The following is a 19,243-nucleotide window of genomic DNA, read 5'->3' as shown; positions in this document are numbered from 1 at the left end:
TGCCGTATACGAATATTCTGTGCGTTGAATGCGTGCGTCTAGCAAAGTGTGGTTATAAGTGGGCGACTAGTGTTCGGTCGCATGAAATTCGAACGTTCTTTCCGTTCAGTGGAACATTCAAACAGTTGTTTTTATTGTGAAAAAGCTGAAAGTGATTTAATTACATTAGAAAACTCAATTGTGATCGATGAATTAATATGGTATCTTCGAATTTAATAGCTTGAAGTTCTAAATGAGACAGAATTCCAATTTCAAATGTTCAATGACCACCTCACACATTTCACGAGTGGGATGATTTTTCCAATTTTTTCCAACTGAGGGCAGAATATTCGTCAAGTTTTTTTTCTGTACTATACAAGCTGTCCCAAGATGTTCCATACAGTCATTGAGCCGTATTCATGAGGAAAGGTTATGCTTATAATTGCAGAAAATGAAGGAATTCCTTGAGCTCGCATTCATAATATTCCGAATAAATCTCTAATTCCGAATAAATGTGCTCTAACACAATCCTTCGATGAAATTTTGTTTCTAATCACCACCCCTCTAAAAACAACCCCCCTTTGTTTTAAATTGCACCCTTATAATTTAAAATTTTTTCACTCTAAACGATTCCCTAGTAAAAGAAAAATTTAAATTGTATCCTTACATTCTGTTCACTTGTTCACTCTAAACGATTCCCTAATAGAAGGAAAAGAAAAACACGTTAAAAAAATCAAATTGAATTAGATGTCGAACTAAAACAAAGTTACCACCATAGAATTTGAAATTTTCGTATTACTATAATTTTTTTTATTGTCTGTATTGAGTGCCTTGGGGCACTAAAAATATTTCATCATGATGAAATATTTTTATTTTTTTTATATTTATTTATTATAAATCGCAAAAATGGTGGATATGCCAGAATTTATAATTATAATTTTAAAGGATTGAATTTGCGTAAGAAAATGAAAAATTGTTTTAACATATTTTTTTCTTTACTGGGGAATCGTTTAGAGTTGAAAAAATATAAGGGTGCAATTTGAAAAAATTATTTGGGAGTAGATTTTAGGGATGGTAATTAAAAAAAAAATTAATGACGTATTCTGATTATAGTTCCTGATTCCATTAAGTTAAAACTTTTTGTTTGAACTTTCTATCTTGTCTGAGAGCCGAGATATTGACTGTATCCAACATCTTGGGACACCCTGTAAATTTTTCAAATTTTCAAATACATATTGCATTAAGATTCTCGGCCACTGGTAGTTATCAAATGGGTGAGGCTTCCAACATCCTTCCGAGAAGGAAAAAGCAGTATTCTCCACCACAGGAATTATACCTACAGGGTCGAAAACCTGATCACCCAGATCTTTCAAAGTTTCATGGGCAGCGGATGCGAAAAAGCTATTGAACTCATCTGAAGAAAAGTTCAGACTGTTTCCATTTCGCGAATCATTTTTACTCCCTATCAGCGACCACATAGTCCTAGCAACATTATTAGAATTTTTGATAATATTATCATTAGCCTCAATCCTGACCTGTTTCACTCTTCGCTTATATTTTAACCTAAAATTATTACGAGCTCTTTTTAACTCATCAGTTCGAAAGTGGGAATACATATCATTTAGCAAATGTAGGTCATCGCGCATACTCTTTAGTTCACGTGTGAACCAGCGTACACCCCCATCCTTGCCCCTAGATTTCATCATCCTGAAAGGAAAACACAATTGGAATGCATCGGTAATGACATCAACGAACACACCAAAACGGTCATTAACGGTACCACCGCCATCATACAAAAAAATCCATGAGAGAGAAGACAACACATTATGAAAAGAAAACATACCCTCTTCAGTCAAGGGTCGAAAAGACTTCACCAAGGTATCATCCACCATTCCCGCCGGAATGTTCACCTCCAGCAACTGGGCACGATGATCGGAAAATTCGAACTCCACCACCCTGGAAAAATAACCACCAGAGTCCCCACCAAAATTTATAAATATGTTATCAATACAGTTCGGCCCCCTAGTTGGCTCAAAAATGGTACGAACAAAACCGTTACAATTCATAATATCACAAAAAGATTTACAATTCTTGTCAGGAGAGTTAAAAAGTAGATTGAAATCCCCAAGGAATGCAACTCTGCACTGTGTAGTACTAAGTATTCCAAAAATCTTTTCAAGGTTATCAAAGAACATATGAAAATCACTCTTAGGTGCTCTATAAATTGAAATCAATATCAAATCATACTGTAATAGCTTTATTGCAGAAATTTCACAATGTAAATCTAGAGATAAATTATTTACCTCATCTAGACAAACAAAAGGTGAATGGGAACGACACAATGTTAAAACACCACCCCTCTTAAAATGTTTACGGTTGTAGCTGTGAGCCAGCTGCCATCCCTCTAGCGAAAAAACTTCAGCTTCTTCCTGACTCAGCCAGTGCTCGGTTATTGACATAACTTGAGTATTTTCGTAAATATGAAGTAGCATTTCAAAAAAGGATTCTTTTCCAGCAACACCCCTAGCATTTAAATGACACAGAGTTATTTTTTCGTTCTTGAGTAGTGATTGAGTTTTCTCTCGTGTTTTTGGGTCGAAAAAATTGCTTAAGTAAAACTCCACTAGGCCATTTAGTCTCATCCAACACGCTCTGTCTATGTGATAAGTCAAAACTTATTTTGAAGCTACTGTTTTTACCCTTATTGGCTAATTTGGAACACTTTATAATAATATCAGGCCAAGTAGACATGAGAAATTCTTCCATATCCTCCTCACTAACATTTCCAAGAATTCTACCAACGTAGATATTGATAAACTTTGGAGCTCCTTTCATTTTAGAGTTTGAAACTGAGGCTTTACCAGTAAAAAGTTTATTATTGTTTACTTTTGTTCTTGTTTTTAACCCTGAAATGTCAGAGTGTGTCATATCAGGTTCCACCCTGACATACTTGTCAGAATTTGACATCAGTTGAATCGGTACATCAGGACTACGCCGATTAGATCCCCTAGATTCAAATTTGTTTATATTCATGCGCATGGCCGCATTTCCAGATGAACTACTCATCTCAGGGTCAAGGCCATCACGGATATTTATTACTTGAGAAGGAATATCCACAGTAGCAATGTTGTTTATGTTTTTTGTAGGAGGTGGATCAACATTGTTATCAGAATTTGGACTTAGATTAGAATTACCTTTCAAATCACTGTTTTGTGAGAGTTTGATTATAAGCTCTTGATCCTTGATTCTTTTATTCAACTCATGATTTAGTTGCTGGCACAATTCAAATTGTTTCGTCAGATGCTCATTTTCCATATTCATCCGCCACTCATTTGTTAGAACAGGCACGTCACCAACCGGGCGAGAGGAGGTTTCGTGTTTGCTCGTTTCCTCGAAGAACTTTTCGAAAAATTTTTTAACTACTTTATTGGTAACACTATCCGGCACTGATCGCTGCACCAAAATGTCGATCAATATACTTTTATTAATTTTATTCAGCTCCGTTGTGAGAGCTTCACTTTTGTCAACCGTACTAGTCGGCGCCATATTTTGGAATTGGAATATTTGTTCAGACGTTTATGGCGAAAGTGCAATAGGATGTGTCTTCTTTCATGATGCAGTTTTGTCTAATGAGTATAAGTATAAGCATGTCAGTTGCTTCAAATATCAATCCTTTGTTTATGTACTTTAGGAATTCGGCGGTCTTCTCTACATTTCTCTGGTAGAGAAAAGAAAGTTGTTCAGCATGTGAATGTAACGCTCTGAATTCACAGTAGTCGTTTCTTCATCTAAGGGTCCTTTCGCACCAAGCCAGTCCAGTTTAGTCGCATCCAGTCAAGTCTTTTCAAGTCAAGTCACGTCAAAATTTGCTTTCGCACTGGTCGCATCAAGTAGCGTCAAGCGTCAGTATTCTGCGGAATCTGTATCACGATGGATGCACTACTTCGGGCGATAATTTTACGGCGGTTACACAGAAGAAGGCGTATGAAGAAAAGACATTTGTATTGGGTTCATCCAATACACACAAGAAGACCACTGTTCGATTCTTTCAATCATTTATTTCAGGACTTACTGGATAATCCAAAAAAAAATTATAATTACTTTCGTATGAGCCCGGAATTGTTTCTGCAACTAAGAAATTTGATTGCTGAGTGTATTCGAAAAGAGAATGCCAACTATAGAGCTGCCATTTCACCAGAAGAACGACTAGCCGTTTTCCTCAGGTGAGATAATTATTTCATGCTGATTCTTATGAAAACGTATAATGTTACAAGAAAAAAAAATAAAATGAGATTCTGAACAATAATCATACATGAACTATAGGTAACCATCTACAAGTTCTGAAGTACATAAGAGTCCACAGAATCATCCTCATTACCCTGTCCTACCGAATATTCATTACCAATGGAATAATGAGGCAAAGTAGAAACGGCATTAAATAGTGTATGTATTTGTATTGGAACTTAACTTTTTTTGAAATAAATTTATCACTTCACCTTTAAATTGTAAATTTTGGAGAGAGTTCAATTGTTTGATCGATGGGAGTAAGCTGCGGAGAAACAATAAATCAGGGTCTTTGTCATCGTTCGCCTTATCAGCAATTGCACTTAGGTGCTTAAGGTATTCCCTATCTATTTCATTTTCGATGTCAGCTTTTTTTTTCGTTTTTTCCCTCGAAGTAGCAAGTCATCAGAACGTGTAGAACAACTTGGCGAAAGAATATCTTGATACCCCCTCTGATGGTCCCTCTGAGACTCACGTTGAAAATCTTGCATATTATTTTCAACTCCCTTTGACTGAATAATTCTTTGTTGATGAGAGTCCCCTTCTTCTTGAAGCGACTCTTGGCTTTCTTCTTGCAGCTCATAATCAAATTCTGTGTTATCCTCAGCAATTTCACTAGTATTGAAATTGGCGGATTCTGGAACGTTTCCTGAAGTTGCTTTATGTTTCAATGGTGGATCGAGAAACCACAGTGACTTGAAGTACGGCCATGTAATTTTCGCCCTTTTTGCATCGGCCCCAGAAGGGATATTTTTCAGCTTCCGCTTTTCCCTCATATAATTGCTTCTTAAATTTTGCCATTTTGCCTTGACTTCTGCTTCTGAAACAATAATCAGGAGTACAATTGTTGATTTTAACAGACAATTATTTCAATAAAGAGTTATCTATTTTATTTAAACAGCAACTAGTTGAATAAATGACGTCGATTTCTTTTTTAGATATCTCGCAACAGGAGAATCATTCACATCCCTCAGCTACACTTTTCGGGTGGGAATCAGTACAATTCATTATATAGTGAAAGAACTGGCTGAAGTAGTTGGGACTCTTTTGCAACCATTATATATGCCTGTGCCTACAGCAGAAAAATGGATAGACATTAGTCAATCATTTCGCACAATTTGCCAAATGCCGAACTGTATCAGGAGCATCGACGGTAAACACTGCCGAATAAAATGTCCGCCAAACGCTGGTTCCCAGTTTTACAACATTTTCATTCTGCAGTTTTAATGGCTGTCGCCGATGCAAACAGCAATTTCATTTTAATCGACGTAGGAGCCTATGGTAGAGACAGTGATAGCACAGTTTTCTCAGAATCTACAATGGGCAGAGCATTTAAGGCACACGCACTGAATATATCTAGCTCCGAAAACATTTCTAATATAGACCTTAATATACCTTTCTACTTTGTAGGCGATGAGGCTTTTCCTTTGAGTGAAAACCTTATGCGCCCTTATGCTCGTCGCCACTTAAATTTTGCCAATAGAATATTTAATTATCGTTTATCCAGAGCACGAAGAACGTGCTTTTGGCATATTAACTAAGAAATTCGGTATGTTTCAAAAAGCTATAGAAACGGATGTTCAATTAACAGAAAACCTAATCAAAAGTGCTTGCGTATTACACAATTTTATACGCCAAACTCGAAATGAAAGTGACAAGATTCTGGAAACAGAGTTTTTGGAACAAAACTCAATTAATCTTGAACTTCAGTCCTTGAGACCTACAAGTATACACAGGGCAAATACAAAAGCGATGCAGATCCGAGAAAAATTAACAGAGTATTTTATTTCTCCAGGAGGTTCGGTACCATGGCAAAACGAGAAATGTCGAGATGTTATATAGACTTTTGAGATTTGTATACTTATACCTTTCATAAAAACATATATTAATAAATACCAATTTACTTACCAGTTGTGTTTAATTTTCTGGCTATGCCTCCATATAGCAGCAATAAAATCCCGATCTCTGTGCTACGGGTGTGAAGGCAGCAACGGTTTTTTCATTCTCGCTTTTACCATACAGAATGTAAAAATACCCGTTTTTCGGGGTTTTTTGATACAAATGGGTTATTAAGAACATTATAAACACAGTCTATAGGGTGAAATAATTTGTGCATCGAAAACTACCCCCACCAACCCCCCGAAATTGAACTATCTTGATACACCCCGTTGCTCGGGGTTTTTTGATGGAAATGGGTTGTTACCCACATACTGAACACGATCTATAGGGTGAAATAATTTGTGCATCAAAAACTACCCCCCTCCAGCCCTCCGAACTTGAACTAACTTGATAGAGTAAAAAGTGTAAAAAAAAAAAACCGTTGCTCGGAGTTTTTTGATGGAAATGGGTTGTTCCCAACATACTAAACACGACTTATAGGGTAAAATAATTTGTGCATCAAAAACTATCCCTCCTTCAACCCTCTGATGTTGAACTATCTTGATGCAGTAACAAGTGTAAAAAAAACCGTTGCTCGGTGTTTTTTGATGGAAATGGGTTGTTACCAACATATTAAATACGATCTATAGGGTGAAATAATTTGTGCATCAAAAACTACCCCCCTCCAACCCTCTGAAATTAAAATATCTTGATACAGTAAAAAGTGTGAAAAAAAAACCGTTGCTCGGTGTTTTTTTATGGAAATGGGTTGTTACCAACATACTTAATACGATATATAGGGTGAAATAATTCGTGCATCAAAGACTACCCCCCTCCAACCCTCTGAAGTTAAAATATCTTGATACAGTAAAAAGTGTGAAAAAAAAACCGTTGCTCGGTGTTTTTTGATGGAAATGGGTTTTTACCAACATACTGAACACGATCTGTAGGGTGAAATAATTTGTGCATCAAAAACTACCCCTCCTCCAACCCTCTGAAATTGAACTAACTTGATACAGTAAAAAGTGTGAAAAAAAACGTTGCTCGGTGTTTTTTGATGGAAATGTAGGACCTGTAGGGTGAAATAATTTGTGCATCAAAAACTACCCCCCTCCAACCCTCTGAAGTTGAAATATCTTGATACAGTAAAAAGTGTGAAAAAAAACCGTTGCTCGGGGTTTTTTGATGGAAATGGGTTGTTTCCCACATACTGAACACGATCTATAGGGTGAAATAATTTGTGCATCAAAAACTACCCCTCCTTCAACCCTCTGATGTTGAACTATCTTAATGCAGTAACAAGTGTAAAAAAAACCGTTGCTCTGTGTTTTATGATGGAAATGGGTTGTTACCAACATACTAAATACGATCTATAGTGTGAAATAATTTGTGCATCAAAAACTATCCCCCTCCAACCCTCTGAAGTTAAAATATCTTGATACAGTAAAAAGTGTAAAAAAAATCGTTGCTCGCTGTTTTTTGATGGGAATGGGTTGTTACCAACATGCTTAATTCGATCAATAGAGTGAAATAATTTGTGCATCAAAAACTACCCCCCTCCAACACTCTGAAGTTAAAATATCTTGATACAGTAAACAGTGTGAAAAAAAAACCGTTGCTCGGTGTTTTTTGATGGAAATGGGTTGTTTGCATTATACTGAACACGACCTATAGGGTGAAATAATTTGTGCATCAAAAACTACCCCTCCCCCTACCCTCTGAAATTGAACTAACTTGATACAGTAAAAAGTGTGAAAAAAACCCATTGCTGGGAGTTTTTTTATGGAAATCGGTTGTTACCAACATACTAAACACGATATATATGGTGAAATAATTTGTGCATCAAAAACTTCCCCCCTCCAACCCTCTGAAGTTGAAATATCTTGATACAGTAAAAAGTGTGAAAAAAAAACCGTTGCTCGAGGTTTTTTGATGGAAATGGTTGTTACCCACATACTGAACACGATCTATAGGGTTAAATAATTTGTGCATCAAAAACGACCCCTCTCCAACCCTCTGAACTTGAACTAACTTGATAGGGTAAAAAGTGTAAAAAAAACCGTTGCTCGGAGTTTTTCGATGGAAATCGTTGGTTACCAACATACTAAACACAATCTATAGGGTGAAATAATTTGTGCATCAAAAACTACCCCCCTCCAACCCTCTGAAGTTGAAATATCTTGATACAGTAAAAAGTGTGAAAAAAAGCCGTTGCTCGGTGTTTTTTGATGGAAATGGGTTGTTACCAACATACTGAACACGATCTATAGGGTGAAACAATTTGTGCATCACAAACTACCCCCTCCAAGCCTCTGAAGTTGAAATATCTTGACATAGTAAAAAGTGTGAAAAAAACCCGTTGCTCGGGGTTTTTTGATGGAAATGGGTTGTTACCCACATACTGAACACGATCTATAGGGTGAAATAATTTGTGCATCAAAAACTACCCCTCCGCCAACCTTCTGAAGTTGAACTAACTTAATACAGTAAAATTGTGGAAAAAACTCGTCGCTCAGAGTTTCTTATGGAAATCGGTTGTTACCAACATACTAAACACGACTTATATGGGTGAAATAATTTGTGCATCACACTTTTACTGTATCAAGTTAGTTCAACTTCAGAGGGTTGGAGGAGGGGTAGTTTTTGATGCACAAATTATTTCACCCTATAAATCGTGTTTAGTATGATGGTAACAACCGATTTCCATCAAAAAACTCCGAGCAACGGGTTTTTTTCACACTTTTTACTGTTGAAGCTGGAAAGGTTTTTCAGCAAGCATTCGTTTATTTTGGTTCTATGATAATTATATATTTCATTTAATATCAAAATACATAGGACTTGTCAATAAAAAATAAGGTGTCAATCAATTTGTCAATAATAATATTGTAAAACTTTATTTAAACTTTATTTTGAATAAAATATACTTCAACATTTACCTTATCAAGTTAGTTCAAGTTCAGAGGGTTGAAGGGGGGGTAGTTTTTAATGCACAAATTATTTCACCCTATAGTTCGTGTCAAGTATGTTGGTAACAACCGATTTCCATCAAAAAACACCGAGCAACGGTTTTTTTTCACACTTTTTACTGTATCAAGTTAGTTCAACTTCAGAGGGTTGGCGGAGGGGTAGTTTTTGATGCACAAATTATATCACCCTTTAGATCGTGTTCAGTATGTTGGTAACAACCCATTTCCATCAAAAAATACGGAGCAACGGTTTTTTTTTACACCTTCACTGTATCAAGTTAGTTCAACTTCAGAGGGTTGGTGGAGGGGTAGTTTTTGAAGCACAAATTATTTCACCCAATAGGTCGTGTTCAGTATAATGCAAACAACTCATTTCCATCAAAAAACACCGAGCAACGGCTTTTTTTTTACACTTTTTACTGTATCAAGATATTTTAATTTCAGAGGGTTGGAGGGGGGTAGTTTTTGATGCACAAATTATTTCACTCTATAGATCGTATTTAGCATGTTGATAACAACCCATTCCAGAAATTATTTTACCCTATAAGTCGTGTGTAGTGTGTTGGGAACAACCCATTTCCATCAAAAAACTCCGAGCAACGGTTTTTTTTTACACTTTTTACTCTATCAAGTCAGTTCAAGTTCGGAGGGTTGGAGGGGGGTAGTTTTTGATGCACAAATTATTTCACCCTATAGGTCGTGTTCAGTATAATGCAAACAACGCATTTCCATCAAAAAACACCGAGCAACGGTTTTTTTTACACTTGTTACTGCATCAAGATAGTTCAACATCAGAGGGTTGAAGGAGGGGTAGTTTTTGATGCACAAATTATTTTACCCTATAAGTCGTGTTTAGTATGTTGGGAACAACCCATTTCCATCAAAAAACTCCGAGCAACGGTTTTTTTTTTACACTTTTTACTCTATCAAGTTAGTTCAAGTTCGGAAGGTTGGAGGGGGGTAGTTTTTGATGCACAAATTATTTCACCCTATAGATCGTGTTCAGTATGTGGGTAACAACCCATTTCCATCAAAAAACTCCGAGCAACGGGGTTTTTTTCACTGTGTATCAAGATAGTTCAATTTCGGGGGGTTGGTGGGGGTAGTTTTCGATGCACAAATTATTTCACCCTATAGACTGTGTTTATAATGTTCTTAATAACCCATTTGTATCAAAAAACACCGAGCAACGGCTTTTTTTTTCACACTTTTTACTGTATCAAGATATTTCAACTTCAGAGGGTATTTTTACATTCTGTATGGTAAAAGCGAAAATGAAAAAACCGTTGCTGGAAACCGTTGCTGCCTTCACACCCGTCTCTGTGCTTTGGGTGTTTAGGATCATATATTGGCTCGTTTCCTTGCACCAACACAATTAATGCCCCCACATCCATTGTACATGTACAAGCGACTGTCACGACTGGCATAAAAATATTCAACCGGCTGAGTCGCAATCAGTCTTAACAAGTCTTGACGTGATTGGACTTGACGCGACGCGCCTAGTGTGAAAGTAAATTTCACATAGCATTTGTTTTTAACGGTAAGTTAATGATTCCTATCCTGAAGCGTCCGACTTGACTTGAATCGACTGGACTGGACTGGCTTGGTGCGAAAGGACCCTTAGGGCTAGTTTGGAAGTACCGACGTACAAACACGCGATGCTCGAAGTTACAGACCATGTTGAAAACTGAAACAGCACCTCTTCCTCTATCCAACACACCCATCCCCACCACCTTTTCCTCTCGAAGTAACAAATTTTTGAAAAACATACGGTCTTTCTGACGGAGCCTCTATTTATCTTGAAATAAAACTATATTTTGAACAGTGATTATACTACCATTTTTCAAACGACAACAGTGAAACATTCTCAAATGGAAATGCACTGAAATATTTAAATCTCTCATGATTTTTTACATCCAATGTTAAATGCAAAATATTGTGCTCGATATGGGTTACATTTTCAGATCCATTCAATATTTTGAAAGTTTTTACAAAGTATTTCAAAAGTTCATAAGCATATTCTATTTTATCTGATATTTTTCAAACGACAACAGTGAAACATTCTCAAATGGAAATGCACTGAAATTATCAAATGTCCCATGATTTTTTACATCCAATGTTAAATGCAAAATATTGTGCACGTTATGGGTTACATTTTCAGATCCATACAATACTTTGGAAAATTTTTACAAAGTATTTCAAAAGTTCATAAGCATATTCTATTTTATCTGATATAAGTCGTGGCTGAGACAAAACGCTAAAAAATTAGTGTTTCTGTTTTTGCTGATATTCTTTTTCAAGACTTAAGGTCCTCTATAGAAAAGGAACTGGCGAAGCTCTGTTGCTTTCCACCATTTAATTTCACCCAAACTTGTTTCCTGTTGAATTCCTTTGGAATATATGGGGACAATTATTAACACAAAAAGGAAGAAACAGCATGCATTTTTTGGAAGCATACTTTTGTTGATGGTTTGTCACAACACCAGTGCAATAATAATTTTTTTACCACTCCTAAACAAACAAGGTGCATATAGGCCAAAGGAAAACTTTGAACCAAGTCTATTCCTGGAATTTTCTCAATTATTGAAGTGCCATTTTGGTGGTTTTCATCTAATTTGGACCTAAAATCTGAGTCTGTTATTAAGCTAACATTTTCATCGCATTGGGAAAACATACACGGTTTTCAATATACACTTAGTACATGATGAATAGCCTGTATAATTTTTTATACATTTAATGAATGCTTCACTGAGAAAAATGTTTGCTTCTGTCAGATAAAATTTTGATCACCCCATATAAAAAATGTACTTGTATATATCACAAGAACACAGAGAAATAGAGGTGTATAAACGAGTGTACCTGAAGCTTTTCATTTGGGACAAATGGTTTTTATGCTTAAATTTAATCAACTACAATAGACCACTTGATAATTTCCCCTAAATAAAAAGTTTCTCACGCCATATACAGCAGAATAATTATGGCAAATAACTTTTTACTCAAGGAGGATAAACTTTTCACCTACCATAAGTGAAGTGTACACTAACGATAGATAAATTATTCATTTGAAAAGATGAACTTTATTCTTAAGGCAGATAAATTTTTCACCTGTGAAAAATAAATTGTTTTTCTACAACAGATGATGGGTCCACTTGAGCCAGAAAAAATGTTAAGTGGGGCTTATAGACTTCTAGCTAATAGAAGATGAACTGTTTACTTGCAGCACATGAATGGTTTATCTACCATAAATGATCTGTTCACTTACACCAGAAAAACTTTTCAAAATAACAAATAAACTTTTTATCTATGGTGCACATCAATTCTGATATATTTAGTGCATACTTCCTCATTGGAATCAGATTTGCTGCAGCCAGAATAGAGATAACAATTTTTTTCCAGAGTTCCTGTTTAGAAACTGCAGCAAATTTGAATCAAATGAAAAAGTTTTCTGTAATACCAGAATGGGTGCGCACCATAATAGTGAATGAATGCTAGGATATTCTTTATATATATTACATATGTATATAAGCGATAATAACTTCAAAATAGTATCAATTGAATGAGAGTCATCTATTTTTTTTATATACCATGTTTAATTAGAGTACCAATCCGTTAATGGTTTATGAAGAGAAAAAAAACACGACATAATAAAATAAAAATTTATTAGGACAAAAAATTTCTCTTTACACTGCCTGAGGTAAAAAAAAATATGTTCTACAATAAAGTAAAAATAAGTGTATTTAAGTCATGAAGTATAAGAAAACAGAAAATAAAAATCCTTCGCATATGCTTGAATAAATAAATATTTCATTTCAATCAACAAAAATCTCCTTTTAACACAATCCATTAGGCAAAACTGAAATAAAGGTATCCTAAAATATTCTAAAAATCACAGTTCATTAAAAAAGTATCTTATAATAAAAAAACGCTTTTCATAACAGCCTCAAGACATCACATTAAATTCCTATATGTACTACCATATCAATAAATAATCAGTTTCATCATAAAGATTTTGAGCAACTGGATTCAGAAATTAAATTTATGTCCGCAGAATTTGAATATTCATAGCTTGGTCAGCATGTTTTTTCCATTCACTTTTTTCAATATGATATGAGAAGTGAATATAACTTTCTCTAAAAGGATGCACTTTTTTTTTGTGGTGAACAGAACTTCGTGAGAAAAAAAATGCCTATTAAATGAGATAGTTTTCACGTCATGATAAATGAAACAAATTTTGTTATTTCTGTTTGTGAGAATGAATACAATTCTGCCAAAAAGAGGAATATCAGTATTTTCTAACAAAATAATATCTCCGTTATGATATGTATAATTTCCTACTGTAATCTTCTCCAATTTGGCACAATTTTGAAAATTTACATGATTCACGCCTGAAGAGATACAAATTTTCTCGAATTCATCAATGAGAGAGGCTGCATCAATATGATCACATTGAAAGGCACCATTGAAAGAAATTAGATTTTCGAATCCTATTCCAGACACAAATCTTGAATTCAAATTCAGCTGATGCTTGATAGCAAGAGATTTTGTAATGTTGACCCTAGATGAAATCACATTAGCAAAATGTTTGAATTCTCGATGCTTACTTTCATATTTAAGGGATGATAAGTTAACTACAGGACCAATTTTTTCCATTATAAATGGATAATGAATCAAAATATGATGTTTAGGCTTAAGATGTAGTTTAAAAAGCTTCATATATAAAGAATGATGCTCAGCTATCTTTTTCTTCAGTAAAGAACACTTTTCGACTGTAACATATTCCGATAAAACAATATTCAAATTGAGTAATGGAATTAATGTCTGGAATTAAATATCAATGAATATATTAACGGCATGCAGACAATTATTGAATTCTGAAAAAGTACACCTCCGGGCAGGATTCGAACCCGCGCCCCTCCTGATTACCGGTCAAGTGCTCTACCCAACTAAGCCACCAGAGGTCACGGTTTCCATCTGCGTTGACGGACCTATACTGAATCAGAATCCATGTTAGTACGGGTCTCCTTGCGAACGTTTTATTGTTCGCAAGGGTTAGAGATTGTTAGAAGGTGGTAAGGGAACAACATTCACTTTCAGTGATCATCAAGATCCTTTTTACCCATTTCCCATGGCATCGTCGACATTTAGCGACATCTGTAGGGAGCGGATGCGGATTCTCCGACCACTGAACAGAATAAGCCGAAATTTTTAAATTGAGTAATGGAATTAATGTCTGGAATTAAATATCAATGAATATATTAACGGCATGCAGACAATTATTGAATTCTGAAAAAGTACACCTCCGGGCAGGATTCGAACCCGCGCCCCTCCTGATTACCGGTCAAGTGCTCTACCCAACTAAGCCACCAGAGGTCACGGTTTCCATCTGCGTTGACGGACCTATACTGAATCAGAATCCATGTTAGTACGGGTCTCCTTGCGAACGTTTTATTGTTCGCAAGGGTTAGAGATTGTTAGAAGGTGGTAAGGGAACAACATTCACTTTCAGTGATCATCAAGATCCTTTTTACCCATTTCCCATGGCATCGTCGACATTTAGCGACATCTGTAGGGAGCGGATGCGGATTCTCCGACCACTGAACAGAATAAGCCGAAATTTTTAAATTGAGTAATGGAATTAATGTCTGGAATTAAATATCAATGAATATATTAACGGCATGCAGACAATTATTGAATTCTGAAAAAGTACACCTCCGGGCAGGATTCGAACCCGCGCCCCTCCTGATTACCGGTCAAGTGCTCTACCCAACTAAGCCACCAGAGGTCACGGTTTCCATCTGCGTTGACGGACCTATACTGAATCAGAATCCATGTTAGTACGGGTCTCCTTGCGAACGTTTTATTGTTCGCAAGGGTTAGAGATTGTTAGTACTCAATTTAAAAATTTCGGCTTATTCTGTTCAGTGGTCGGAGAATCCGCATCCGCTCCCTACAGATGTCGCTAAATGTCGACGATGCCATGGGAAATGGGTAAAAAGGATCTTGATGATCACTGAAAGTGAATGTTGTTCCCTTACCACCTTCTAACAATCTCTAACCCTTGCGAACAATAAAACGTTCGCAAGGAGACCCGTACTAACATGGATTCTGATTCAGTATAGGTCCGTCAACGCAGATGGAAACCGTGACCTCTGGTGGCTTAGTTGGGTAGAGCACTTGACCGGTAATCAGGAGGGGCGCGGGTTCGAATCCTGCCCGGAGGTGTACTTTTTCAGAATTCAATAATTGTCTGCATGCCGTTAATATATTCATTGATATTTAATTCCAGACATTAATTCCATTACTCAATTTAAAAATTTCGGCTTATTCTGTTCAGTGGTCGGAGAATCCGCATCCGCTCCCTACAGATGTCGCTAAATGTCGACGATGCCATGGGAAATGGGTAAAAAGGATCTTGATGATCACTGAAAGTGAATGTTGTTCCCTTACCACCTTCTAACAATCTCTAACCCTTGCGAACAATAAAACGTTCGCAAGGAGACCCGTACTAACATGGATTCTGATTCAGTATAGGTCCGTCAACGCAGATGGAAACCGTGACCTCTGGTGGCTTAGTTGGGTAGAGCACTTGACCGGTAATCAGGAGGGGCGCGGGTTCGAATCCTGCCCGGAGGTGTACTTTTTCAGAATTCAATAATTGTCTGCATGCCGTAAATATATTCAACAATATTCAAAATCTGTCTAAGCAGTAAATATATCTCCCACAATTCATTTTTCTCAGGAATAGTATCCCCAAACATAACTCCTGCAGTAAGAACCAAAGTTTTCATTTCTGAGCAAGACATTCTAATTTTTTTTCCTTTCAAATGATATCATAGTAGGTTTGTTAATATTGTGATGTCCATAATCGAAATACTTCAAACGGGAATTCAAATCATCATTCGTTTGTCCACGAAGGCAAATCTATAAAAAATTTCAGCTAAATCGAACATGGCCACACCTTCAAAAAAATCATGTGCAATATCTACAACAAAATTTGTCGTGCAATGAAAATACATCACTTCGTTCCATATACATTTCTCTTTTATACCAGTTTCTGACAGATTTTCGAGAGCCAGATTAGTATTATAATTAGATGGGTTCCGAAGTGATTTGTCTAATTGGTGGAGCTGAGATGATGTTCCATCTCTTGATGTCTTACAGAACCTACAGAAATATTTCGCTCTAAATGATTTGGTCATCCCTAACAAAGTCTGTAAGCCCAAGTTGTCACCTTGCAAAAGTGCAAGACAAAAATAAACTTTAACAGATCCCTGACTATTGCATATATTTAATCCATTTCTAGATAAATTATTACATGAATCAATTACTTTACCAAATATTTTTTTGCTTCCAAAATCTTTCAAATCTGAAGAATGAAATAAATTGATCAAAAAGATGTTGTCTAGCTTAGATTGGAACTGGGGTGGTATAACTGGTAGGGGAGGGTGGGCCACAGTGAGACAATTTCTACTTTTTTGGCGAAAAAAATTTCAATTTAATTTTTTTAGCAACATAAAAACAAAAAACAAACGTTTATAAAATAGTATCACACAACTTTATGATCAATATAACTAAATAACAATATATACTGAGCTTCAAACAAAAAATGGCACTAACGGATTTCGATTCCGTCGAATTTAACTCCAAAATTTATGTAAGATTGCTGCCGTTTCGTTCCAGCCACTTGGCTACTTGCAGAAAGCAAACATTTGATATCGGTTTTCTTTACAAAAGAAATATCTTCTACAGCGGGATAAATAAAACAGTTTTTTTGTTTGACACTATGCCTCAAAAAACTTACTTTGAAATCATCCTCAATGATATCTATGATTTTACCCACAAAGAAAACAGACTTTTTGTCATGAAACTCAACCAAGACATAGGAGTTGATATCTGGGTTGAGATTGTCCTTACTTCCGTTCATATTTAACTCATCAAACGACTCTGCGTCTGAGGAATCAGAAATGAATGAGCTATGTTCACTTTCAGATGACGAAGCATATTGTCGATTTTTTTTAGCTATTGGCAAATGGACCAACATTCGCTTGGTTCTCTTGGCCATTCTAAGTGACTCCTTCCGCTTCTTCTCCAAAAATTTATTTTCAATTTCTAATTTCTCGGGTGTATCAGTAGCTATAATACTTTTACCCCTCTTTCTGGGATTAGAGGTTTTTCTTGGTTTGGCTTTTGGATATCCAAATAGTTCTTCCGGGGATTTAAAGTTAATCGCTTCTGAAGTATTTTTTTCAGGAGTTCTGTTTAATAATTCAATTTCCTTATTGCCTGTATGAGCTTCTAAAACTTCGCTTTTGTCAGTAGGTGTTTCAACAGTAATTTCTCCTTGGCTTGTTTTTGAAGGTTCCTCCCTATCAGTGACGCTGCTCATTCGGAAATCGCCATCTCCAAAAACGTGGCTATCAAATGGCACAATGCCACATTTTTCGAAACCTGCTTTGATGTTGTTAGGGGTCATGGATTTGTCAAACGCATATCCAACGCACTCGGCAATCTGGAATATTGTAACTGGAATTCCAGGATTTGTCATCATCCATGAGTCCAATGCACTGTTATAATAGGTCTTGAATGGCCCAAATACTGATACATCCAATGGTTGTAGTTTATTAGAACAATGGGGCGGCAGTGTTAAAATAACAACTCCGTTGTCTTTAGCCAGGTTCAGGGTTTCAATTGAAAGGTGACTTTCATGATTATCGAACAGTAGCAAGGTTGGATTCAACTTTGAACTGCCAGAGTGAAAAATAAAGTGCTTAATAACAGATACGAAAAGCTCAGAATTCATCCAACCCGATGGGGTAGCGAGGCCTAAGGTTCCTGATGGAGCTCCGTGTAACATGTGAGGCTTGAAATTAACCCTGGGAAAGATCATAGCTGGTGGTAAAGCATTTCCTAAAAGAGACATAGATATGCATAAAAAAATTATTAACTCAATAAACCAAACACTGTACCTGCAGAACTTATAATGCAGCAGGTGGTTACCAATAATCCACGTTCTCCACTAGTCACCTTGTTTATTTGCTTCACTCCTTTTTTCGCTAAAATCCTTGAGGATTTTTGGACTGTGGTTGTGGAGGTCTCGTCCAGATTATAGACACGAGTTCCAGCGGCAAAACCATTGTAGCGCTTCAATACATCTTCTAAGTTTCGAAAAAACTGCTCGACGTTGTTGCGATTGAAGGATGTAGCTCTAGAAAGGCTGCAGGCTTCTGGTTGCCTAATACTCAGTTCTGGGTGACGTTTCATGAACCCCTGTAACCAGTCCACCCCCGCTGTCTTATTCTCTATCCATTGCTTTGGGATATGAATTTTGTTGTGGACGGCAAGTTCATAAGCTAACTGTCTAACATCTTTTGTGGACCTGCCGTAGCACATTTGGCTACATTTGATAATGAAATCCTTCAGAATATTTTCCTGTTCGTCGGAAAACACTCTCCGTGTATCATAGTGGGGGCGGTAAGATAATTCTTCTTTATTACCTTTAGTATCTTGTGTTTTTTTAACGTACCTAGCTAATGTCTGGTGTTTAACGTTGTTTTTCTCCGCTGCCTTCCTTAAACTCAAGTTATGTACAATTACATCTTTGACAGCCTGTTTCATCGAGTCTGCACTGAACAGGCCTTTGTCAGATTTCCTTTTTCGTCCTCTTGACATGCCTTGAACGAAAAACTTATTCAATAGGAATCTTTACTTATGGGCCACCATGAGACACGTCTCAAGGAGGCCCAAAATTCGTGTCTCATGGTAGCCCATCTTATGCCTGACTTTCAAACTGTCGTATTTTGGTAAAAAATCAAAAAATTGGCTAATAATGAATATCAACGATAAAATGGATAATTACCTGTCTTGTTGAAAACTTCGGACCAATCTCAAAGTATATCAGAAACCACTTATGAGATACTGAATTGATTGTAATGAACCCCAGTTTTCTGAGGAAAATTGGAGTTCATCTTAGTGAATTTTTTCGTTTTAAATTTCCGTCTTTGAAAATATTTTAATTCTCGAATATTCCGTACGTTCATTCCGACAGGCAGAGTAAATGTAAAAAACCGCTTATCTGTATTTTACGTCGTTTTTCTTACATGCCGCTGAAGATTTCAACGTTTTTCATCTGTTGATAT

General features: G+C 36.3%; 2 protein-coding genes across 2 annotated transcripts; both read right to left on the bottom strand.

Moving 5' to 3' along the window:
• Positions 1-1,104: 1,104 nt before the first annotated feature.
• On the bottom strand, positions 1,105-3,525 carry LOC123320995. The gene is made up of 3 exons (XM_044908495.1): positions 2,696-3,525; positions 1,268-2,553; positions 1,105-1,184 (listed from the first exon to the last, which is right to left on the bottom strand). The coding sequence occupies exons 1-3, from the start codon at positions 3,523-3,525 to the stop codon at positions 1,105-1,107; spliced, it is 2,196 nt and encodes a 731-aa protein (XP_044764430.1).
• Positions 3,526-4,502: 977 nt separating this feature from the next.
• Positions 4,503-19,021, bottom strand: LOC123320994. The gene is made up of 4 exons (XM_044908494.1): positions 18,074-19,021; positions 17,022-18,014; positions 4,739-5,083; positions 4,503-4,528 (listed from the first exon to the last, which is right to left on the bottom strand). The coding sequence occupies exons 1-4, from the start codon at positions 18,774-18,776 to the stop codon at positions 4,503-4,505; spliced, it is 2,067 nt and encodes a 688-aa protein (XP_044764429.1). The 5' UTR covers positions 18,777-19,021.
• Positions 19,022-19,243: the final 222 nt, after the last annotated feature.

The sequence above is a fragment of the Coccinella septempunctata genome, chromosome 9 (assembly GCF_907165205.1).
Source record: "Coccinella septempunctata chromosome 9, icCocSept1.1, whole genome shotgun sequence".
Lineage (NCBI taxonomy): Eukaryota > Metazoa > Arthropoda > Insecta > Coleoptera > Coccinellidae > Coccinella > Coccinella septempunctata.
The sequence above is the reverse complement of the archived record's forward strand: the minus strand, read 5'-3'. Positions and strand labels throughout refer to the sequence as shown.

What these genes read in the sequence shown, in the direction of transcription:
- LOC123320994 (XM_044908494.1), bottom strand. Translation starts at nt 18,776, where the DNA reads ATGTCAAGAGGACGAAAAAGGAAATCTGACAAAGGCCTGTTCAGTGCA. An exon ending in CTGCATTATAAGTTCTGCAG is followed by an intron (nt 18,015 to 18,073) that starts GTACAGTGTTTG and finishes TGTCTCTTTTAG; the next exon opens with GAAATGCTTTACCACCAGCT. An exon ending in TGAGTTAAATATGAACGGAA is followed by an intron (nt 5,084 to 17,021) that starts GTAAGGACAATC and finishes TTATTGTTTCAG; the next exon opens with AAGCAGAAGTCAAGGCAAAA.
- LOC123320995 (XM_044908495.1), bottom strand. Translation starts at nt 3,525, where the DNA reads ATGGCGCCGACTAGTACGGTTGACAAAAGTGAAGCTCTCACAACGGAG. An exon ending in GATATTATTATAAAGTGTTC is followed by an intron (nt 2,554 to 2,695) that starts CAAATTAGCCAA and finishes ACGAGAGAAAAC; the next exon opens with TCAATCACTACTCAAGAACG. An exon ending in TTTTTCCTTCTCGGAAGGAT is followed by an intron (nt 1,185 to 1,267) that starts GTTGGAAGCCTC and finishes AAAAATTTACAG; the next exon opens with GGTGTCCCAAGATGTTGGAT.